Source organism: Aotus nancymaae, unplaced genomic scaffold (genome assembly GCF_030222135.1).
Source record: "Aotus nancymaae isolate 86718 unplaced genomic scaffold, 86718_ANA_hifiasm-v0.15.2.pri h1tg000029l, whole genome shotgun sequence".
NCBI classification, from domain to species: domain Eukaryota; kingdom Metazoa; phylum Chordata; class Mammalia; order Primates; family Aotidae; genus Aotus; species Aotus nancymaae.
The window spans coordinates 828,568-854,929 of NW_026988442.1; the positions used below are offsets into that span (position 1 = coordinate 828,568).

Genomic DNA, 26,362 nt, shown 5'->3' on the forward strand with positions numbered 1-26,362 from the left:
TAGAAAATGTGTGCCATTTTTATTTTTCACCCATCTTCATCTGATTGCATCAGCTATTCCTGAGTCTTAGAATATTAATTCAGTAGTACAGTTGGCCTAGACATTATAATTATTATGATGATAATGACAATATGAAGAAAAGCAACTGATGTTTGTACAAAAGCCGTCTAGATCACAAAACATTTTGTCCACACATTCATGAATACACACAGTGAAGAGAGATAATGGACATATTTATTCAACCACTAATGGACATATTTATTCTCTTCACAGCACACAATGTTCCGGTGTTAAAGAGAATATTTTTCATTTGGCAGAACATTGGTCTTGGTGGTTAGGGTACGAGGAGAAGCAAGGCCAGGTATGCAGGGCTTTTTCAAGCCTTTGCTGGGTTCACATTTGTTAACATCTCATTGTCCAAAGCAAGGCATGTGGCTGGACCAAGAGTCACATCGAGATGGCTCTACACAGTCACATTTGCTGGCTAGATGGAGTCAGGGCAACCTTGCAGCCATAGAAGGTGTGGCCCCAAGGTGGAAAGAGCCTGGGCCTTGAGTCGCCACGGGCAGGAGAGACACCCAGGAGTGCTGTCCAAACTGCATCACACTGTGAAGTGAGCAAAAAGTATTCTTCTACTGTAGTAAGTCTTAGAGACTCACTTTTTATTGTTGTGGTTGTTTTTTTGCCTATTTGTCTGTAACCCTGGCCTAGGTAAGCCTATTTTGACAAATACAGAAACTGTAATATTTCCTTCTTGAGTATCTCTTCTAGATGGTGACAGAGATTTGTGGTACATTTGTTGGTCTCTAAATGTGTCTGTTTGTTTAGAGTTATACTTTTGGTCAGTTAATTGATATACTGTAGTATAAAATCATCAGATTTATAATTAAAAAGTGTGTGAGTCTTAGGTCTGCTACTGCATAAGCTGTGTGATGTTGGAGAGTTATTTAGCCTCTCTAAGAAATGTCTTTTTCTAGAAAGTTGAGCCAATAACATGTACCTTAACATGGTTACTATAAGGCCATGAAAAGCATAGGTGAAAATAGCTGCTAATTTTTTCTCTTTGAGGGCAGAGTACCTTGAAAATAGTAATTCTTATTAGTAGTCAGTTGGTGGTTGCAAAATAAAATGAGAAATAAAGTTTTTATAATTCTGGGAATACATCCCTTATATTTATTATATATTCAGTGTACTGAATTCAAGAAACAATTTTATACCCAGAATTTCAGGTTCTGTGGTTCCCAGATACAGGAGAAATTCCTGCATTAGTGCTTGTCCCATATAAGCAAAGGCCAAAGGCTTCCTTCAATGGGGTCATGGGTGCTTTCTTTCATATTGAGACCAGTTTCTACATTATCCCCATCCCACTGCCGACTTCCTCTGCATGGCCATACCAAACCTCCCAGAGTCCTCAGGTCTGTGTCTCTGTACCGAACTTCCCTAGGACTGGAATAGTCCCACTTCCTTGCCAGGCCACCTGCCCTTGCCTATCCCAGGGCCACAAGCTATTCCTTAACACTGAAGACACAGGCTTCCAACCTTGCATTTTTGGGAAAGCCTCAGCTGTCCCTCCTCCCACCCTCCAGGCAGAGTTAGTCATTCTCTTCCTGGGCTGGAACAGGGCCTTATACATTCTTCTTATAATACTTCATTGATTTTGTTTACATGTCTGTCTCCTCAACAAGATGCTGAGCTCTTGGAAACAAGGCTGTGTTATTCATCTCCACCCTCAGCAGCTAGCCCAAGTCCTGGGATGTTAACAAAAGCATATGGGGACCCTGGAAAACTTTGATTGTTACATCATGCATTAGGAAAATTGGTGTCTTGGATTTACTATAAATAAACCATCTCTTCTGTGAGGCTTTTTGAAGTGTATTTGAAATTCTAATTTAACTACAATATAAAGAAAATACATTTCCCTAAGAACGGAATACAAATGCAAGGTTGAGATTCCCTACCTCAGATCTAAGGAATTTTTGCACCTTTGAGAGAGGTGCCCAATCACTGTACTTCCAAAAACTTCCCTGAGCAATTTTGATGCACCTCAAAGTTTGAGAACCATTGTGTTAGGCCAATCTGACTTATAAATTGCTGATTCCAATTGCTTCAAATGTTTCCTGTTGTGAAAAGGAGCAGAAACAAAGTGCCCATTCAGAGAGCTGACTGCCCTCTCCCCACCTGGCCTCAGGTGCCTGCGTTCTCCCTGGAGAGTTCATATCACCATCCTTATCGCTCAGCAGCCTTTGATCAGGAGCTTCTTCATTCTGGCTTATTCTTTTACTTCAAAGCTGGGAAACCCGATCAGCTCCTCTCTCTTCCCTTCACCCAGGGCCCGGTCAGCCCTACAGGTGGGTCAGTCACTTGGGAAGACTGGGCAGACTGGCTTCTGCTGGAGGCCAGAAGAAAATCCATTGTGTGGCACTCCTGTCTCATTATCCCCCAACACAATTGGTGCCACAGAGAAATAAGGAGAGGAAATAAAACCGTGTTCTAAGCCTGCCGCCATGGGTGTGAAATAACCGCAGGTAGGGTGCAGTTTTAGGAACAGTTCTGCAGTGTTCCATCTCCTAATCCCTGAGGCAAGCCTTCCTGGGTTAAACACCAAAGGTGCTTTATAGAATCCAGTCACTTGGAGGTTCCAGAATAAATCTCCTTTTATCTGAGCATTAAAATTAGTTCCCAAGGGAAAGTTTACAAGGGAAGATGATAAACGATTTAACTTTGTGAATATGAGAACAGTGATAGTCCAATTTCTTTGTTAAATGATTTCATTTTAGAAGATTGGCATGTGCTAAGGTGAGATGCTGTTTTAAACCTAGTTTATCCACCCACAAGCCTCGTTTCCCCTTCCCAAAATACCCAAGAGATAACCCAAACCTTTACTTTTAAATAAGTACAAATAAATCAGAAGGGTCATTTTAAAAACAGTTTTATTGAGCTATAATTCACATATCATAAAATTTACCCATTGAAAGCATGCATCTCAATGGTTTTTGGTATATTCACAGTGTAAAGCAATTGTCACTACAATCTAAGTTTAGTGTCTCCTTATCATCTCAGGAAAAAACCCTGCACCCATTAGCAGTCACTCTTCCCCCTGTACAGCCCTGGGAAACACTAATCTACCTTCTATCTCTATAGATTTGCCTATTTGGGGCGTTTTCTGTAAACCTAGTCATGTAATATGTGGCCTTTTGTGACTGGCTGATATTGAAATAACGATACTATGAATATTCATATACACAGTTTTCTGTGTATGTTTTAATTTTAGTACTAAAAATGGAATTACTAGATCATACAGTAATTCTAGAATTAATATTTGGAGGAGCTGGCAAACAGTTTCTGAAATGGCTGCACCATTTTGTATTTCACTAGCGGTGGATGTGTGTTCTAATTTCTTTTTATTTCATTAATTATTGCCATTCTAGTGAATATACATTGGTATCTCGTGGTAGTTTTGATTTGTATTTATTTCACTAACAGTTAATGATGCTGAGCATCTGTCATGTCCTTAGGTCTATTTTTATATCTTCTTTGAAGAAATGTCTGTTCAAACACTTTGTTCATTTTTAAATTGGATTACTTGTATTTTCATTACTAAATGTAAGAATTTTTAAATGTCTTTTGTAAATAGTCTCCATTTCAAGTATATGATTGGCAAATATTTTCTCCAAGACTGGCTTGTTCTTTTGTTTTCTTGATGATGTGGTTTAACAGTGAATGTTTAAATTTTGCTTAAGTCTGATACATCTATTTTTTTATTTTATGCTTTTGGTGTCATATTTAAGAAAGCATTGCTTAATTCATAGTGACAAAAATTACTTCTGTTTTATTCTAAGAATTTTATCACTTTAACTCTTAAACTTAATTCTATGATTTACTTTATTTTTTGAGTATGATGTGAGGTAGGGGTCTGAAGTAATTATTTTGCATGTTGCCCCAGATCAATTTAATTAAAAGAATTACATTTTCTTGAAAAGTTTGTTGAAAATTAATCGACCATAAATTTAAGAGTTTATTTTTGGACTACTAATTTTATTCTATTAATCTATATGTCTATCATTACATCAATATTACTAGGTCTTTATTACTGCAGCTTTGTAGGAAGACCTGAAGTGTGAGTCTTACAATCTTTTTCTTCTTTTTCATGATTGTTTCTCCTCTTCCAGATACTTTGCATTTCTGTATGAATTTTAAGATCAGCCTGTCAAATTCTTCTTAAAATCCAGCTAGGATTTTGATAGAGTTTGCATTGAATCTTTGGATCAATTTGGGGAGCATTGCAATCTTAACAATATTGTCTTTCAGTCCTTGAACTTTGAGTGTCTTTCCATTTACTTAAATATTTAGTTGTTTTCAACAATGTTTTAGATTTTGTAAAGTACAATTCTTGCACTTGTTTTGTTAAATTTATTTGTATTTTAATATTTTTTAAAAATTTCTTCATTTTTGTGATTTCATTTTTAAAGTGTTCATTAGTATTGCATAGGAAAGTAATTTTTATATTAATATTGTATCATACAGCCTTGCTAAACTCATGCATTACTTACAATAATTTTTGGTGGGTTTCTTAGGATTTTCCATGTAAAAAATCATGAGACACAAAAATGTAGTTTTACTTTTCTTTCCAATCAGGATGTCTTTCATTTCCTTTTCTTTCCTAATTGTCTTGCTTATATATTAAGTAAAATGTTGAATAGAAGTGATGAGAGTAGACATCCTTGTCTTATTCCTCATCTTAGGGAGAAAGCATTCAGTCTCTCACTATTCAATATTATATTAGCCATGAGTTGTTCACAGATGCCTGATATGATTTGGTTCTGTGTCCCTACCCAAATGTCATCTTGATTGTAATTTCCATGTGCCGAGGGAGGGACCTGGTGGTGGTAGGCAATTGGATCATGGGAGCTGTTTCCCCCATACTGTTCTCATTGCAGTGAGTGTGTTCTCACAACACCTGATGATTTAAAAGTGACCTTTCTTCCCTACCTCCTGTTGTCATGTAAGATGTCCCTTGCTTCCCCTTCCACCATGATTGTAGATTTCCTGAGGCCTCCCCTGTCATGTGGAATTGTGAGTCAATTAAACCTCTTGCCTTTATAAATTACCCAATCTCAGGTATTTCTTTATAGCAGTGTGAGAATGGACTAACACAATGCCCTTTATCAGACTGAGAGAGTTCTCTTCTATTTCTACTTTGTTGAGTTTTATTAAAAAAATATGAGAGAGTGTTGAATATTTCGATTTTTTTCTTCCATTTGAGATGATCATGTGGTTTTTGCCCTTTATTTGATTAATATTGTATATTATATTGTTATATTTTGAAATACTTAACCAAATTTATATTCCTGAGTTAAATATAATTTCTTGTATATAGTCTTTTTTATGTGTTGCTAGATCTGGCTGGCTTATAAGTTTTGAAGATTTTTATGTCTCTGTTCAAAATAGATATTGGTCTGTAGTTTTCTTGTGCTGTCTTTGTCTGGTTTGGGTATCCTTGTAATAGTGGTATTATAGGATAAATTAGAAAATGTTTGTTCTCTATATTCTATTTTTGGGAAAGTTTGTGAAGGATTGGTGCTAATTCTTTAATGTTTCATAGAATTAATGAATGAAGTTATCCAGACCTGGGTTTTCTTTGTAGGACGATTCCAAATTACTAACTCAATTTCTTTACTCTTTACAAGGTATACCAACAAGTAAAGTATATAGATACGTATTATTTATTTTCTCTTTAGTAAATTTTTGTAGTGTGTGTCTGTCTGGAAAACAGTTCATTTCTTCTGTTACCTAGTTTGTTGACACACAGTTGTCCACAGTATTCCCTTATAATTGTATTTTTGTAAGGTCTGTGATGCTCCCTCTTTCATTCTGATTTTATTAACTTGAGTCTTTTTCCTCCTTGTCAGTGTAGCCAAAGGTATATGGATTTTGTTATTTTCCAAAAAAACAAAAAACAAAAAGACCCCACAACTTTGATTTTGTTGGTTTTTTTTTATTTCATTTATTTTCTTAATCTTTACTATTCTCTCCCTTCACCTGCTTTGTGTATAGTTTGCTCTTTCTTTCTAGTTTCTTAAGGTAGAAGTTTATATGACTGATTTGAGGTATTTCTTCTTTTTTTAAAATATAAGTGCTTATAGTTATATATACATTCCTGAGCACTGTGTTAGTTTTATGCCATACATTTTTGTATGTTGTGCTTTCATTTTCATTCACCTCAAAGTATTTTCTAATTTTCCTATAATTTCTTCTTTGACCTATTGAATGATATTTTTAAAAGACTGTTTTGTCTAATTTCCAAATGTTTATAAACTTCTCAAACTTATTTCTCCTGTTGGCTTTTAATTTTATTCCATTTTGGTCAGAAAACATACTTCATGTGATTCACTTCTTTTGAATTTACTGAGACTTGTTTTATAGCCTAACAAATGGTTGCTCTTGCTGATGGGCCCATGTACACCTGAAAGGAATGTGTATTGTGCTATTGATCTGTCTTAGATGTTGATCTATCTTAGATGTAATCAGAATCTCTGGGAGTCCTACAAATCTTTGTTTAACAAACTCTCCAGGTTATTCTGATTCATGCTCCAGTTTAAGAACTACTGATTTTCAATGGATACTTCTCTGCCTCACCCATATTGTTCTCAGATGTAATTAATCAGGAATTTCTTATGGAGATTGTCTGGAATTTATTTCTGTTCTCTGACCCTGGTACCCAGTGTATGTCCTCTGACTACATATTTTTCCAACCCTGCAGTGTTGGTCTAATTTGGATCATTAAGCTTGAATCTGTATTTGCCACTTAGCATTCTGTTCCTTGTGGGGCCATGAGGCCTTTTGATGGGCTCCTTGTCTATTCTGATGCAATGCTTAGTTCTTTCAAGCCCTTTATTGCAATCCTGAAACCTACTTCTTTATTCCCAGAAAGTAGATGCACTTGACTCTAGAAGTGATTATTTAGAATTTTAAGAGTGGTTCTTCCCTTATCCCTTGAATAACCACTTTTAGACAATAAATTTTCAAAAAAAAAAAAATCGCCACAACTTTGATTTTTTTAAATTTCATTTATTTTCTTAATCTTTACTATTATCTCCTTTTTACCTGCTTTATGTATAGTTTGTATATTCTCATTTGCCTAGGACATCTGTTGGTCTTATCCCACTCTGAAGAATGATTCTTCTTAGATTTTGTCACCTACAAAAATCAATTTCCATTATATCATGCTTCTTTCTTTACAGTTCTTTGTACTCTTCATCAGGACTATGGTCTAGGTACCTTAGCAGTGCCCTCCATACCTGTGTCCATACCTTCCAACAGTGCCTGCACCTGATCAAGAGGCTCTCTTCTCTCACTATGACTCAATAAGTGAGGTTCAATTTCACTACAATGTTTTATAATCAAACTTGATCTAGATTATTTGGTTCAATTCTGAATGCCATATTTAACTAGAGATATTCAGTGAAATAAAGATAAATTGTATGTTCCTGAAACTGAAAACTATGTCATTAGACAAGTTGATTTTATGGGAAAGCATCCTCCCTTTTGATGCATTCATGTAGCAGATGCTTCAGATTCCCCACACAGATCTATTTTTCAGGACTGAACACTCATCTCCCTAGTGCTGCATTAGGCCCACCATTGGGCCCTCTCCAACTACTTGTCATCTGCTGAAAGGATCTAGCCATGCCCCCAGGAAAATGTTACCCTTTCCTCTGAGGGTGGTTTGCGGCAGATGACCATCAGCTCCTTTGCCTCAAGGTGAGACAGTTCTGCTTGCTCTTCATGCTCCAGAGCTCCCTGTGGGATTAGGCAGAAGCCAGACTACAGCTGAGACCACATTCTTGCTCCGCTTTTTCTTTTACTCCAGCCTCCCTCAATAAACCACCTGAACATGAATCTCTTTCTCAGGCTCTGCTTCTAGAGGACCCAACCTAAGACAACCGAAGACCTCCTCCTTAAGGAAATCATAACTTGTGATCACCATTTTCTATTATTTATGCTAGGGTCTTTGAGCCTCTTTAAATCCACATATTTATAAGAAATATCTGCAAATATAGCTGTTAAAATCTCCTCTTTATTTAAACATCAATCTTATTGGATTTTTTTTTTTTTTTTGAGACAGTCTCGCTTTGTCACCCAGGCTGGAGTGCAGTGGAGCAATCTTGGCTCACTGCAACCTCACCTTCCAGGTTCAAGTGATCCTCCTGCCTCAGCCTCTAGAGTAACTGGGATTACAGGCACCTACCACCATGCCCAGCTAATAATTTTCGTATTTTTAGTACAGACATGGTTTCAACATGTTGGCCAGGCTGGTCTTCAACTGCTGACGTCAAGCAATCCATCAATCTTATTTGATTTTAATATTTCTGTAACAGAAGAAAGAAAAACCTATCCCCCAGAGCCCCATGTGAAGTAATAAAGTTTTGATTAGATGTCTCCATAAGTCCACAAAGTAATGGAGTTTTAATTGTTTGTTTGTCATCATAAGCCTATAATTTTTCCCCGAGTTTAATAATGAAGGGGATCAGAAGACCTCATTTACTTTAATTTCATGCGCAGAGCTCACACTGGTCAGGGTCTCATGGAAAATGACGTTGTTGGGAGCCCCATTGCTGGGTGAGCCTCACCAGCTTGAGTCCAGATTTGCTTAAGAAATTGGGAAATTCCTTCTTCAAGCAGAAGGCAGGGTCAGGGAAGATAATACATAAACATTATCCAGCATTGTATTTTCTATGGCAGGCTCTGTCTTTTAGGTCCTGTAATTTTAATCTTACTGGCATGAGAAGAAAATGAAAGTATCATCTTGACTGAGGATGGAAAGTATTCTTAATACTATGAGTCCTTAGAAAGCTCTAGGATTCTGTTAATTCTGGAGAAAAAATGAGCCAAGGAAGTCGGAGAACTAACTCCAAATACTGAAGGTTAGTCATATCAAAGTAGTAAATCATTTCACCATTGTTTTCAATAGAATAGAGTTAAAAATAATGGTTGGAAGAAAGAGAATTATGTACAGGTTACAGTGGGAGAAATGCACAAATGAGAGGCATTTAAATCAACATGAAAAGCACATGTCGAGAAAGTGACATGGGCCGAGTGTTGAAAGATGAGTAGGATTTCACAAAAGGAAGAACATTCCAGGAACAGGCATGTGTGAAGACACCAAACCAGACATCCCACGTCACACAATGGATACTATGAGTCATTCAGTGTGGCTGGATACAAGATATGTGGTAGGTGGTGGAGAAGAAGACAAAGTCTGGAAAGAAAGCAGAGACAGAATATTTAGGGCCTCTTATGTTGATCTAGAATTTGAGCTTCCTCCAGAAAGCATATGTAAATTTATCAGAGGGTGTTAAAAAGGGAAATAAAATAATTAGTTTTTTTTGTTTTTTACTTATTCAAGTACTAGTAAAAAAGACAGACCAGGTGAGGAGATGAATGAAGTGAGAAGACAGCTCAGTGGAATGAGAAACTAATATGGACCTAAATGGAGGTGATGGAGGTAGGTATGGGACAAGAGATATTAATGAGGTGAAATCTACTGAGAACTGATTGGCTGAAAAGATGACTGAGAGAGAGAAGAGCCCAGGATGATATGCAGTTACTGAGAAAGAGAGAGAGAATACAGGGGAAGATGGAAGCGAAAAGGTGTTGGGAGAAAAAGAAAATAGATTAAGGAAATTGGAAAAGAAGACACACTTTTTGAGGACTATTTCTGCAGGTTTTAGGGACCTGACCTTATGAATAATTGAGCTATGGTAGAATTAAGGGCTGAGGACAACTCTCTAGACCAACATTGTCCAATGGAAATACAATGAGATTATATATATGTGTGTATATATATATAAACTTTTTAGTAGCTACATTTTAGAAATATAAGAAGAAACACAAAACTAATTTAGTAATATATTTAACTCAGTATACTCAAAATACCATTTTAACATTCTATCAATAGAAAATATTGGTAGAATATATGATTTTTTTTGTACCAAGTTTTCTAAACCTGGTACACAATTTATGATTACAGCACATATCTATTCAGATATTAAATGTTTATCAGTACTATATGATCTGTATTTACACACCGTGAAGTGTATGGTTGAAAAGATAGATTCACATATCCAAATGGTTTTAGACATAAAGTTTTCTGATAACTGAATCAAGTATTCTTTTTAAATTTAAAATAAATTAAATTTAAATCAAAAATGTATTCCTTTATCTCACTAGCCACATTTCCAGCAGTAAATAGCTACATGTGAGGCACTGGCTGTCATACTGGACATATAGCTCTACAATCTTGTTACTTAAAATGGGACCTGAACACCACAGCATTAGTATCTTCCAAAAGTTAGTCAATTCAGAATCTCTGGCCCACCCCCAAACTGACTGAATCACAATCATCATTTTAGCAAGATGTTCAGGTAATCTTCACACAAAAGTTTGAAGCTCAAGATACATTGCCTCAGAAGACAGAAAAAAATCACATCAAGATTTCAGGGACACAGAGGCACAGTGTAATGAGGTGACTTAGCCAATACCTTGCAGTGAGGACACTGGAAGAGCATACATAGAATCTAGAAATTTAGAGTTTGTTTCTTGTCTGACCACCCATATGGTATTGATTTACTTATCCAAACTTATTTTTCAACTTGGCATTCAACTTGGCACACACACACATTCATAAATCCAGTATCACACAGGAGAACCCATCAGCTTAAAGATACACAGCATTCAGGTAGACATTCTGAAGCAGAAAATATATAAAAGTGTCCCTCTAAAGATGATTTCTGGACTCTGTTTAATGAAAACCACAGTTGGCTCTATGGGGGCAAGACCAGAGTTTACGTTTGGTCCTCTAACATACAGAGGATTTAATTACTTCCAAGATGACCCTGTTTTAATGTACTCTTGTTCTCTGATTCCTTCTGTCTTCTAATTGCTGGTCAGGACAAAGGGGTATCTTTTACAACATAAGGAGAGAGAAAAGTGGATGAACAAGAGTCCAGGGTGGCTTTTGTGTTGAGCTTGCTTGTGCCTATGAACCGTGATGAATCACAGATGCAGTTGCCTGCTGAAAACCATGCTGAGTGATCCAGGCTCAGTTATCTGTCTAAATACCTATAATTACAGAAGTTCAGGTACTTGATTTTATTATGAGAGCTGGTGAGTTTACAAAACGCAATATGGGCACAAATTCAAATAGTTAAATAATTTTAAGAAAGTCAGAATTATCCCAAGCAATTTATAATTTCATATTGCATATTAGCATAATCAATTTTTAATTTTTTCATCTAAATAACAAAATATTTTGAAATTTGGAATCTCCAGAGATATAGAAAAGCTGTAGACTGTGCTCTTCCCACAAGCTATGTCTTAACCACCCACATTATCCAAATTGTAGCCATTCAATAAATTAAAATATTACAAAACTGTTGAATGCACCATTTTTTCATTCAAATGATCAGAAGCTTCCAAACATCAGTTAAATTTGGTTTTCTGGCATAATAGCTATTATAATTAACAAATTTATTTGCATAATTATTATAAATTGTCATAGAATTGCAGATCTGCAGAGAAATTGAAAGATGTGATTTAGATAGTATTGAAATGCTAGGGAGTAGTTGATGTAGAACTATACAATGAATTATTAGAAAGTTAAACTGAGTACTACTCTATCTAACTTCCAACATTCTGTAATCCATTTTCAAGTTCTGAGTTCAGAGACTTGTATCATTGTGTGATAAAGCTTATCTAAGCCAAATTTCAGCTAAACATGCTTTGGTGAAGGCATCTCTGCCCCTTAATTTCCTGAAATAAACATAAAATGATGATGATAATAATATTATAGAAAACTACACCTTCAAAGAAGTTGTTAAGCAGTAAAATCTCAGACCACAGTTTATGAAAGAAGGGTTGAAAAGTGCAATGAAAAAGAAATCTATCTGGTTTAGAAAAAAAACCAAGAGTTGAAAAATAGATCTGCACAAAATGGTTACCTATAAGTGGCACCTACAGACAGAAACTCCATACCAAAGTCCCCTCTACTGTAAGAAGCAGCAAGGTCTGCTGCATCTTGAGCCAAATCTATCAATGTAAAGTGGCAGAGAAGGTATGTAGAAATAAAGACACCTACATATAAAAAGCAAACTACTACCACCAATCACAAATGCAATCGTATGGCAAGATGGAGCAGGAAAAGTGAGTGACCAAGAGCTCCACAAATGATATTAAAAACAATAGTCTTGAAATCACTACACACACACACACACACAGACACACACACACAGACACATACACACACTGTCTTAAAGATATTTGTTTGTTTGTTTGTTTGGCTGGAGTGCAATGGCATTATCATAATTCACTGCAGCCTTGAACTCCTGGGCTCAAGCTGTCTTCCTACCTCAGCCTTCTGAGTAACTGGTACTATAGGCATGCACTACTATGCCTGGCTATTTGTGTGTGTGTGTGTTTGTGTCTGTGTGTCTGTGTTTGTGTGTATATGTAGAGACCAGGTCTCACTATGTTGCCTAGGCTGGTCTCAAACTCCTGGGCCCAAGTGAAGCAATCCTCCTGTCTCAGTCTCCCAAAGCCCTGGGATTACAGGTGTGAACCACTGTGCCCAGCCAAGAATAATAATTTTAAGGGTTTATGGATACTTAATGCCCCCAAGCACTGAAGAAGTAAGCATACGTATTTCCTCAAAGAATTGCCACAGGGAAATTTTCAATACTTTCTCTCTGTCTCTCTCCCTCTCTCTCTCTCTCTCTCTCTCTCTCTCACACACACACACACACACCCCCCACCCTAAAGCACCCAAGGGAACAATACTCTGTGAGAAAAACATATCAAAACAACTTTAGTGTCAGACCCACAAAGAAGGCAGAAGTTGGATTTACCAAACGTAAAATATGGAATACAAAGTATTTGTATCTAAAGAAATAAAAGACCAAATTTAAAACATGAGTGAAGCTTAAAAGTTTACATAAAAGTATCTGATAAATTGGAAAATAAATCACAGAGGACTCCAAGACATACCTAGAGTCTTCAAAGTACAACTGTAAAATACACAAGAAAAAATATGTATTTTAAAAGAAGTTAGCTTAAATGCAGGTCACAAATAAAGAGCATCTTTCTCTATTTACAGCCTGGTTCTCATAGTTCTAAATTTAGTTCTCCTATTGACTTTTCATAGTTGTACAATTACTAAGGTAACCACTGGAGAATAAAAATAAATTAACAAACAGAAACAAGGAGGTCAAATTGAGAGGAAGTATAAATAAACAAATGTTTCCTTTTTTTATAGGAGATGTACAAAGGAGTATAGGAACAAATATAAAATACTGGCAAAAAGTTGCAAATTTAATTCAGCAGGATATGATGATAGTTTGCAGTCACAAATAGAAATGCAAAGAAGTTTTAATATTAGAAAAATCTATTAGTATAATGTATCATATTATTAAGTGATTGAAGGAAAGAGGCCACCAAAATAGCTGCTAGAAAGATATTTAATAAGTTTTAATATCCATTTTTAATAACAGTAAACTAGCAACTAGACTTTTTCAACTTGATTAAAAATATAAATCTAAATTATAGAGCCAGTTCAACAATGAAACACCAGAGGCCTCCTCATTAAAATCAGGAACAGCAAAGAATGGCTGCTCAGTTATTTTTCCATTAACTGTAGATGTTCCAGAACTTCCTTGGTCAAATTATTCTCTGTAGGCCTGAAACTTTTTGAAGCTCTACATATATTTACTCATCTTTTTATCTTTTATTGAAGATACTTATAGGAAAAAAATGTTGTTCTATTAAATGTTATTTGCAAGTGAGTCACACCAAGATATAACTTACTTTCAAATAACAAGTATCTTTCTCAGAAAAATGAATTTCATATTATGAGTGAAATGTATAATATTTACAAGCTCTTGGGCAGAAATTATCCTGCGTTTAATCTTGTTACTGAGAAAGAGACAGAGACAGAGAGAGAGAGAGAGAGAGAGAGAGAGAATGTCCATTAAACCCAAGGTAAAAATCAGATTTTATTCTAGGGCAAACAATTTAGTATGCAACAGTGCTATGGACGCAGATAGAAGATTCTACAATCTACTCCTAGGTAAGAGCTAAAGAGCAGTTTTTTGTTTGTTTATTTGTTTTTTTACTCATGGTCACAGCAATAGCCAGAATATTAGTATTTTGCATGACTTTTCTGAATCCCAACTCCCACAGGAAGATACAGAGAGCCAGATGACATCCAAACACTCAGTGTGCTGCATTACAGACGAGGAGTCCTGATCTTAGGGAGCCTGAATGTTTTATAGTGGACAAAGGCTTGCTTGCTCTTTCTTCCAGGAGACATTCTCTTTATTACACTGGACAGTGTGCCTGTGCTTTTCCCTAGAAGGAGACACTATCTCCCAAAACTATTCACTATACAAACAACTTTGAAGAGAGAGTCCAGAGAAAAGGGCAGTCAGTCAGTGCCCTCACTCACAAGGCATGCAGAAACACAAGGGACCAATGGAGAATTGTCTTCCCATAGTAATCAACTCTAATTGTCACTATATAGCTATCAGTATGATATTTGTTGTCAAGCTTTTACGTTAGACCCTTATTTCCATGAAAATATGAACCATATTTATTTTGTCTACTACCACATGCATAATAAAGAACTTTTAGCTGTAAATGGATAAGACTGTGCTGTGAGTCAACAATTTTAAACAAATACAAATATGAATTATTTTAATTATGTCAATTCATTCAAAATATGTACATATGTGCATATTTCATATAATCACAACCAAAATATTATACATCACTGTAGGTTTGACTCAAACTCAATACTTGAGAAGTACAAAATGAATTTTGGTTACAATATCCATAAACTCAAGATTCATTTCATCTAAATGTATGAGTATGAAAAATGCAAACAAAATTTTAATAATATAATAATAACATATATTTATGGAACCAGTATGGTATATCTCTCTGAAACCTTTATGATATACAGCTATGATAGGCATAGAACAACTCTTACAATCCATACATCTAGAAATTCTGCCAAGTTATGCTTGATACTTGACCATAACATTGGAAATTATGTAACATTCCTTTTGCCCACTATTTCACAGAGACAACGTGAATCAAAGCATTACTCTTCCCTGACACTATCAGATGCAGCTTCAGAATCCTGCTGAACACTGTATTCCAGCTAGCCACCACCAATTGATTAGACACGAAATACAAATTGAACATACTTGGTCTCTTGACCAAAATATCTCTTTAATTCTCAAACTAAATGAAGCCCTCAGGATGTCTCAGTGCTACATGTCGCTTTCAAAGTTGATGAGTCTACAGTATTAGTTCCCTGGTTACTAGTAATAATTTGTAAAATTTATTGTCTACCAAGACTGTTCTAAACACAGAATTCATTTAATACTCCAATAACTTAATGAGTGGGCACTTTAGTATTCCCATTCCACAGATAAAGAAATGGAGCCACTAGGATGTTGATTTGTCTGTCAAAGTCCACACAGCTAGAAAATAAAAGAAACAAAATTCCAATGCTGAAGCCTAGGGGAGTCATATTCTTAACCATTACCAAATGCAAAAATTAGTGAAATTAGCCTAAAGTTGTTTACATAGTAAGCTGGAGGTTACCACATTTTCCACATAAAACTTTCATCTGGCAACCCGGTTTCCTTGTGACATTTCACAAAGCCAGTATCATAATATCAAAGAGGAAGCAGGAGACTTTAAGAGCCCTTGTTTCATTTATTGGGACATTGGCTTGCTGGCCACATGATGTTTAGGGTGACCGATGACCTTATTTTGCCTGGAACTGAGAGATTTCCAGGGACACAGGATTTTTGGTGCTAAACTTAGAGAATGTGGACCCAAACTGAACCATTGATCATTCCCTTACACTTGGAGAATGCAGACCAAAACAACTATTGATCATTGCCCTAGTGGGACTCTACGCCTCAACATGTAATCTATCAAGCAGAGAGGTTCCAGATGGATTATTATGCTCATCAGTTCACAAGGATCTATCTAATTTGCCAGGAATCCTTCTGTGTGCCTTCTCTCATTTGCCCTAATCACTCTCAGAATGCACATCCCTGTGTGCTGTGTTGTTTAAAGCTGTGCTTCTCAAACTTTCATGTGTATAAGAATCATCTGGTGGGCTTGCTAAAATGTCTCTGGGGTGGCTCTGGAGATTCTGAGTCAGTAGATCTAAGGTGGGGCCCAGGTTTTTGCATTTTTATTAAGCTCTAGGAATGTTGCTACCGGTGATTCAAGGAGCTAAATTTTTTAGAGTATTCATTGATAACTATACAAACCAATAAATTAATAGGAAGGGAAAAGGCAGGATCATTTATCAGTGAAATTCTGTTTCAGCCATGGTGACCTATATATTCTTATTCATCTCTAGTGAAACTATTTATCATAATTGGAAACTGATATTTCAATTTGTCACAATTGAAATTTTGCCCAAATCATTTATATTTATTAGAATAATTATATCCATGAGGGCATCTAAAATAGTGGCTTCTCAGCTCTGAAAGAAAAACAAGTTTATCAGTAACAAATTTTGCCCTAAAACATGCTAAAAACAGTAAGTGTGACTATTTCGTTGGTGATAAACCTTCATTTAGCCTCTTCTATTTTAGTCCTAATCCCATAGTAATGTCTTTCCTGATGAATGTAAGAAACACATTTTTCTTTTCTCATATAGGTAAAATGAGATGGAAACTCATGACTCAGGGTGAATTCAATGCAGTCCTGCTATTTTACGGAATTTCAATTATGCTGAGTAGAATTGCTCACTAAGAGTGAGCAGCTGCCATCACAGTTTTAATGAATATTACAGAGTATTATCTGCACCCCCTTAGAGTATTGGGCTAACTATAACAACGCAACTGAATCTCAGCTCTTTTCTGTAAAACACAGTGTACTTAACTAAAATCTACTGTGAAGGGATAGCTGGCATTAATCAATTAATCAGGTGAGATGGTCACTTTTTGCCAGGTAAAATATTGACTATATTGAAAGAAAAAGACCAGTTTATGAAGAGCAGAATGCAAATGATACATTGGAAAAATGCAGTTATATTGCATCTAATATCTTCAGCCTTAAAAAAACACTTTCTACTGCAAAGTCCTAGAAGAGATGACAAACACAGCAATGTGTTCACCCACTTAGCATTACCAAATGTGTGACAAGCCACGAGTGCCTTCTGATGTGCTTCATGTTGGCAAAGCACATGACAACAGCAAAGAAAGATTTTTGCAAAAAAAAAACAGTTTAGATGTAAATCTAATCAAACCTCTAGAGCTAATACATAGTGCTCTATCTTCATAGAAAACACAGGAGATGGAGAAACATAGACAACCCATAAGCAAATATAGAGACAATTCCAGAATGTTAAAATCTGTATGACAATGACAGTGACCTCAAGCCATTGATATAAAAGAAAAATAGCGAGTACTTCTTTAGATGAATAAACAACCAAATGTCATGTATAAACCCTATTTGGATCCTGATATAATCATACAGACTGCAAAATGACATTTTTGAGATTATGAGGAAAAAGTGAATATGTTTTGGGTATTAGATAATACCAATAGAGACAGTAATTGGCAGTTTCATTAGGCATGATGGATTGTACATGGGTTATGTTTTTTTACAGAGTTCATAATTTTAGAAATGCCAAGGTGAATGAACACTGATTTAAAATATATTTGATTATAAATAAAATAAATGTACCAAATTGGTAAGAATATTTGAATGTGAATAGTGGATTTATAAAACATTATTGTACTATCTTCTATAATTTTGTATACATTTGAAATATTTCAAAATATATATGAAAAATGGTCACAGGAAATCAAAGCCATTGGTAAAATTAAAGGCTGTGCTGATGGCCAATGGGACACCAGATGGTTCCTGGCATTGCCGTCCAGGGATTATTGTGAGAGCTGTTTCCAAACATCTGCTCTCTCCTAACCACTCCCAGACTTCGGAAAGAGCATGTGACCTCTTCCCTCTGGAGAACCCCCTTTATATTACTATTTGTGTTACAGTTGGGAACAAACTCTTATCAAGTAAAAAGTATGGAAGAGTTGAGTTGACAGATGGTGACATTCTGACACTAAAGAAGCATTCATCTGACCCAAAAGCTGAGGAGGTCAGGGGATTCCCAGAAAGAAAGCATAGCATAGGAACTTTACTGCTTCTCCAGGTCTGCTGAATAAGACACAGAATATGAATGATCAGAAAACAAAATAAACCTAAGCTCATCTTTGCATGATATATCAAGGCCACAAGAGGAAAGCAATGAATTAACATCTGATTAAAATGTGCTCTCAGAATTGCATAAGTATCTTCACATATAGCAGAGTACAGTACATGCTATTTTGGATCACAGTTGGAGGATTCAAAAGATTCTTCAAGAGCAGCCCCTGGCCTAGAAATAGGAAAAGGAAGTTGAATAAATTGGTATGATGGTAAGTGTAATCAAGATATAAATATGTAGAAACTGCCCATGAAATGTAACTATAAAGTGATGTGACTCTAATTTTTTGTAATCGAACAACAGAATTAATATGAACCCAGGAAAGTTGTCCTTCAAAACACGTTGTTTTGGAGCTTCTGTTCCCATTACAGAGATATTATTGCTGCTTAAGACATTTTAGGGATTCATGACTTACTTGCCTGCTGCAAAGGAAATGAGAAACTACCTTAAGCTTATTTTCATCATTAGAATTGTTGGTATTACTATTATATTAAAGTCTGTGACATTGTTTCAAGGCAATCCTTTAACGTCATTATTATCGGTATAATACATTTTAAATATTCAATTTGTTAATCAATAAGTATTATTTCTCTATGCATTGCTATACAATCTAATGAATAAAAGTATTATAAATTTAACAGATTTGTTCCCCAGAGTGATAAATATTGATTGAGCTACATTGTTCATAAATTTAATATATCAAACTGTTTCAAACATCTTAGAAAAACAGTCTGGATATTTGTCCTATAACTGGTGACCAAAGACTAAAAACATTGATTTAAAATTGTTTACCTTCTCTGTAACTTCATCTTGCTTCTTTCTTAACACAAAATTTTACACTTAATCTAAAAGGTCAAGGCACTTTCTCCAACTATCTAACATTGCATTCCAAAGTAATTTTTTTCCTGAGTGAATTTATTTTGTAGTGGCTAGACAGATAGGCAAATATATATATCATTACAGAATAAATTTTCTTCTCATTTTTGAGCAAATTTGATCTTCAATTAAATACATTTTTAGGTTTTTTGTAGAGTTTTCAAATAAAGTGAGATTAGATGGCTATACTAAATTATCCATTTTGTCCTAGAAATCACATCATATTTATTTATAAATTCAGTTATATACACAGGTTACTGATTCATTGTATTCATTGGATTTGACCTTGAATGGATTTTAATTGTTAATAATATATCAACTCATAGTTTCTAACATTAAAGGAAGTCAAATACATGTGTGAAATATGCTAACTAGAATCCCCCAGATTCTTAGGGGAATGAGAAAGCCTCTTTTTTTTTTTTTGAGATGGAGTCTTGCTCTGTCGCCCAGGCTAGAGTGCAGTCGTGTGATCTCGGCTCACTGCAACCTCCACCTCCTGGGTTCAAGCGATTCTCATGCCTCAGCCTTCTGTAGCTCGGATTACAGGCACATATGCCACCACACCCAGATAATTTTTGTGTTTTTAGTAGAGACAGGTTTCACCATGTTGGCATGTTGATCAGGCTGGTCTCAAACTCCTGATCCTGGCTTTCTGTATCTGGCATATTTTGTTAACAGTGCTCTCCATGTTTATCCATGTTGTCACAAATGGTAGAATTTCCTTCTTTTTCAGGTTGAATAATATTATTCATTGCATGAATCTATTCACTTGTCTCTCAATGAACACTTAGACTGAATTGTTGTCTTGGTTATGATGAATAATGCAGCAATGAATGTGGGAGTGCAGATATCTCTTCAACATAATGGTTTCATTTGTGTTGGATATACACCCAGAATTGGAATGCTGGATTATATGGTAGTTCTATTTTTAAGTTTTTGAGAAACTGCCATACTATTTTCCATAATAGTTGTACTAATTTACATTCCCATCAACAACGTGTAAGGGTTCCCTTTTCTCCACACTGTTGCACGGGCTGGAGCGTGGTGGCGCAATCTCAGCTCACTGTAGCCTCTATCTCCCAGGTTCAAGCCATTCTCCTGCCTCAGCCTCTGGAGTAGCTGGGATTGCAGATATGCACCACCATGTCCAGCTAATTTTTGTATTTTTAGTAGAGACGGGATTTCACCATGTTGGCCAGGCTGGTCTTGGACTCCTGACCTCAGGTGATCCACCCGCCTTGGCCTCTCAAAATGCTGAGATTACATGCATGAGCCACCATACCTGGCCTATTTTTCATCTTTTTAATCATAGCCCTTCTAACAGTGTTAAGTCATATCTCATTGTGCATTTAATCTGCATTTCTCTGTTGATTACTAGTACTTATAACACTAGTAAGTCATATTGCACATTTCTTCAAATACCTGTTGGCCATTTGCTTGTCTTCTTCTAAGAAATATCTATTCAGGTTCTTTTCTGTTTTTTAATTGGGTTGTTATCTTGGTATTGAATTGTTTGAGTTTCCCCTATATTTTGAATATGACCCCTTCTCCTACGTGTATTTTGCAAACAGTTTCTCCCATTCTGTAGGTCATTTTGTCACTGTGTTAATTGTTTTATTTGCTGTGGAGAAACTTTTTGGTTTGACGCAGTTCTATTTGTTTATTTTTGCTTGTGTGCTTCACTGCTTGCTATTGGTTCAATTTAATTCTCCATTAAGAAGATCTATAGATGTGAACAACCCTGCAGGTGCAGTCATAAGAAACTTTGCAGCAAAGGTGTCTCTCTGTAAATATACACATTTTGCTAAACACAGATATTCTCCAAGATTTGTCCAAGTTACTAAAGGACAATGAAAATCTGACAAATCTCACTAGGAGGCATCCCCACTGAGCAATATAAACAGAAGACATCCCCAAACTAGTTTGAACACTTTCCAGTTATCTGCTGAGACTACAGAGGAGACGACTGGCTGTATGCCCACCATTCCCCATTCCACATTCCCCCTTCACAGATGCCCTACAGCTTCCTGTACCCTTCAAGACTGCTCTTGCTAGTAATACCTGGAGCAGGAAGCAAAGATCAATGTTATTCATCATCTGCCTTAATCCATTTCCAAGAAAGTCCCAAGAAAAAGAATTTGGCCAGGATTCCTATTGGTTGAACAGCATACAGAATTTTTTAAAGCAATTATTTCACATTGAGTTTTAAAATCATTAAAGGCAGCCTCCCCAGGATCTCTAGCAATGTGACTGTGGCTTCTAAGATATATCTACTCACAAAAGCTCAAGGGACTAGCTTTATAATGCAAACATAAGAAATGCTTTCTTCAGCAACTCAGTATTTCCATCATTTTTTGGAAATGCCTTTTATAGTCCCTACATTAGCATTTCTCTTTGCACATGCTTTTTTTTTAATGGGATGAATAGTTTGATCCCTTCTATTTTACTTGGTGGTCAATAGAGCATCAGACCAATTTTATTTGGGTGAAACACGGTCAGTCAAATAAAATTACAATGACCTTAGATTACTTTGTTATAAAAATGCTTTTTTTCTAAGGGCTTAAGTTGAAAATGTTCAGTGGAAACAAACATTCTAGCAATCCTATAAAATGATCTGTTTCAGAACTCCAGGATGCATCCCATTAAATGATTTACACAGATGCAGTAGCTGTGTAAACAATGCATAGGAAATGTATCAGTAAGCCACATTATAAAGTAAAGTCAATAAATATCATATGCCATGTGCACAGTACAAAGGTAAAAACTAAATCTTCAGGATAATTTGAGTTACCTCCATTTGGGGATGAAGAGAAACTATTAACAAACCATTTATCTTAGAGCTAAGTAATTTTAAGCATTTTTAATGAGCTTAATGTATAAAACATATTTTAGAATTATTTTGGTTTTTTTGCTTAATATATAAAATATATTTTAGAAGCATATTTTCTTATATGCTTATATATAATATAATTATACGCTTATAAAATATATTTTAGAATTATTTTAATTACATATCTCTGTCTGGGTTAAATAGTGGACTTGGGCCCAAGCCTCCATGCCTCGCTTCCATTTCTTACTATAGAAAGTTTATCACTGTGTAGTATAACTAGTTGTTTAATTATCTGTCACTTTAATAGGCAGCATGCTTTTTGAAAGCAAGAATCTCAATCTTATTTAGTGTAATTAAAGTATTAAATTAATATGCTTGAACAAATGGAAGAAATGGAGGAATGCCTTAAAGCAAGAATTATATACTGTTTTAAAGTCTGCAAAACATTTTCTAATACATATCTTCATTTAAAGCTCAAAGTAACACTGGGAAGAAGATTGTCCTCATTTTGCTGATAAAGAAACTAGGGCTTGAGTGGCTTCATCCTCCACCTTTCTCTTCTTTCGCTGATGCCTCCCAGCTCTCATCGGCCTCCAGCCAGCCGTCTCCTTAACACCGAACACCACGCCTTCAATTAAATTGCAGAGTTCTGATGGAGAGATATTTGAAGTTGATGTGGAAATTGCCAAACAATCTGTGCCTATCAAGACCATGTTGGAAGATTTGGGAATGGATGGTGAAGGAGATGATGACCCAGTTCCTCTAACAAATGTTAATGCGGCAATATTAAAAAAGGTCATTCCGTGGTGCACCCACCACAAGGATGACCCTCCTCCTCCTGAGGAGGAGGAGAACAAAGAAAAGCGAACAGATGATATTCCTGTTTGGTACCAAGAATTCCTGAAAGTTGACCAAGGAACACTTTTTGAACTCATTCTGGCTGCAAACTACTTAGACATCAAAGGTTTGCTTGATGTTACATGCAAGACCGTTGCCAATATGACTAAGGGGAAAACTCCTAAGGAGATTCACAAGACCTTCAACATCAAAAATGACTTTACTGAAGAGGAGGAAGCCCAGGTACGCAAAGAGAACCAGTGGTGCGAAGAGAAGTGAAATGTTGTGCCTGACACTGATTGTTCCAAATACTAGTTGCACTGCTCTGTTTATAATTGTTCATATTAGACAAACAGTAGACAAATGCAGCAGCAAGTCAATTGTAATAGCAGAATATTGTCCTCATTGCATGTGTAGTTTGAGTACAGATTCCAAACCTATGGCTGAGTTTCTTCTAGTATGATTGAAAGTTTCTTTTTTCTTTGCTCTGAATAAAACTGAACTGTGGGTTCTCTATAAGTGGGTGGGTGGGGGGGAGGAAACTAGGGCCTAAGAGTTTAAGTTACACATCAAAGCTAAGAGGCCTGTGGCAGAGAAGATAAGAGCATGACTATGAAACTATCCTGTCTGAGTCTGAATCGTAACACCTTTCCTACACATCATGTAACTTGGGTAAGTTACCTAACTTTTCTATGCCTTAGTTTCCTCATCTCTAAAATGAATACAGAACAGTAACTTCCTCACAGTATTGCTCTGATGATTAAACAATAAATGAAAAACTTAAAACAGTATCTGACACATAGTTTTCTGAGAGGGGGATTCTCCAACTACAAAGCTAGTACTCTTGTTACTAAACTACAATAGAACCTTAACTACTGCTTCCAGTGTTCCTAAACAAGAGACTCTGGGTATCAACCAACCAACTCACAAAGAGTTTTTGAAACAGAACCATAGGCATTGAATAAAAATGATTAACTGAGTCCATAATACCTACTAAGTACTATAGTAATTTTATGAGGAATAACGCCATAATATCTTGTGTTCTTATTTTTTTTTAATGTTGTGAGAGAGGCTAGTGGGGAAAATCACCTTCACATGAGCAACTAAGATAGGAACATAGAATGCAACCATTCCACAAATAGGCAGAGCTCCCCGCCCCATGCTTGTATATACAAGAGTGGATATGGTAGCTGGTCTCCAAAGATGACCTTCAAATGAACTCACCTGAGTAGTCCTCTTTTCTTCGACCTGGGCTGAATTGTGACTTTCTTTTTCTTTTTTTATTGTGGTGAAATTCACAGGAATTAAAATTGACCATTTAAAAGTGAGTAGTACATTCACAATGTTGTACAATCATTGCCCCATCTAGTTCCATTTCTTCACCCCCAAAAGGAAAGCCCCTACCCATTAAGCAGTTATTCCCATTCCCTCTTACCCCATTCCCAACCCCTGACAACCACCAATCTGCTCATAACCAAAAGCTAGAAACAATGCAAGTGAGCATCAACAGACAAATGGAATAGCAAATCACGGTGTATACATACAATGGAATATAATTCACCCATAAAAATAAATGAAGTACCGAGACATACTACAATATGAATGAAACTTAAAAACTTTACATTACATGATTGATTTGGGACCGATTCAATGTGGTGCAGGTGATGCTGTGGACTGTTAAAAGCAGGTCAGGAGGAGCCTGAAAGCATCTGCAAAGGGCACTTAAAGCTTTCACTGGTGGGGATCCTGAGCTTCCATGTAACAAGGAAAACTACTGTGAGACTGCCACGCTGTGAGGAAACCCAAACTAGCCACATAGAGAAGGGGCTGGAAAAGAGGGATTCCTAGCAAACTCCCAATAGTTCAGCCATCCCAGTTTAGGTGTCAGAAATGTGAGCAGGGCAGCTGTCTTGAATATTCTACCTCTAGAAGATACTTTGTGGAGACAAAAGGAGGAACCCCAGTGACAGCCAGAATTGAGGCTCAAGGCATGGCCCCAGGTAGACATTCCAGGCACCTGTAGTTATGTAAGCCACCCCAACTCAGGCTCCAGCAACAATACATAAGTAGTTGGATAGCTACGTAGATGGATAGATGATTAATGATAGCACATTAGCGAGTGATAAAGTGGCCTGAAAATAAGCAAACAAGACCAGGGTAAGGAGGATCAGGTTGACTGTGTTGTAAATGGTGGCAACTTGTAGTACTACATTGGGTGATCTGAGCAAGCCTCACAGAGAAGGTGACGTCTGAATGAAGCCATGGAGGTGAGGGAGTCCAAGTGGCTGTTTGTGAGAAAACATATTCCAGGCAAACAGAACTAGTGTAAAAGTTTTTAGTGGTAGAATGCCTGGCACATTTGCAAAACAGCAAGGGAGCCAGGTTGGCTAGAGCAGAGAGTAGGGGATAGAGGATGTCATAGAAGTGACCATGCACCAGGCTACATGGGGCAGTGAGGCTCAAGGATTTTAACCTTTATTCTGGGTGAAATGAAGAATTACTGTGGACTTTTAAGCAGAAGACCTATATGATCGAACTCATATGTTAAATGGATCTCTCTGCCTGCTTGGCTGAGGGTACACTTTAGGGGAATAAGGGAAGAAGTGAAGACTACTTAGAAGCCTATTACAATGATCCAGGTGAGAAAGATGGGGGCTGGACCAGGGAGGTGACAGCAGAGGTCATGAAAAATGATGGATACTGGATATTCTGAAATGGAAAGAACCATGGTTTTCTTACAAACTGGATGTGGTGAGGTATGAGAGAAGAAGGGGGTTCAAGGTATTTATTCTTCAAAGGCTTTAGCCCGAATAATTGGAAAGATGAAGTCATCAATGAGATGGGAAAATTAGGAGGGAGCAAGTGGGATGATCAGAGGTAGGGATGATCGGAAGTCTATTTTTGGACATGCAAAGCGTAAAATGTCTGTTAAACCTCTGATTGAAGGTGTCCAGGAGAGAGAGGTTTCAGCTGGAAATGAAAATGTAGGTATTTAAATATATGGGACTGGGTGAAATGAGCAAGGGAGAAAAAGAAGAGGCCAAGGACAGAGCCCTGGGGGACTCTGGGAGAAACGGAGACAGAGGAATAACCAGGGAGGTGGGGAGAGCTGAACATTGGGGCAAGAGGAGATTAAACTTGGGAAGTATATGAGATGCTGGAGGAGATGCCGCATGGAGCAGGTGCCACTTGAGTGGGTTTTGGGGCAAAAGTAGTTTTTACAAAGTTATTTGCATAGTGGGAGGGAAGTCCAGTTAAAAGCCAAGGCAAAGCCAAGTGCAGAGATGTAAAAATAGACGACTGGATTGCAAATAGTCTGATGTAAATTAAGGGAGAGGTGGCTGTCAGGATAGAGTAAAAAATGCTAATGCTGTAATCTCAGCACTTTGGGAGGCTGAGGTGGGCGGATCACGAGGTCAAGAGATCCAGACAATGGTGAAACCCTGTCTCTACTAAAAAATACAAAAATTAGCTGGGTGTGGTGGCGCACACCTGTAGTCCCAGCTACTCGGAAGGCT

The 26,362-nt window shown here is 36.6% G+C and overlaps 1 protein-coding gene across 1 annotated transcript; it reads left to right on the forward strand.

Moving 5' to 3' along the window:
- Window positions 1-2,110: 2,110 nt before the first annotated feature.
- LOC105719089 (S-phase kinase-associated protein 1-like) lies at window positions 2,111-23,136 on the forward strand. Its single transcript, XM_064382237.1, has 2 exons — window positions 2,111-2,348; window positions 22,588-23,136. The coding sequence occupies exons 1-2, from the start codon at window positions 2,111-2,113 to the stop codon at window positions 23,121-23,123; spliced, it is 774 nt and encodes a 257-aa protein (XP_064238307.1). The 3' UTR covers window positions 23,124-23,136.
- Window positions 23,137-26,362: the final 3,226 nt, after the last annotated feature.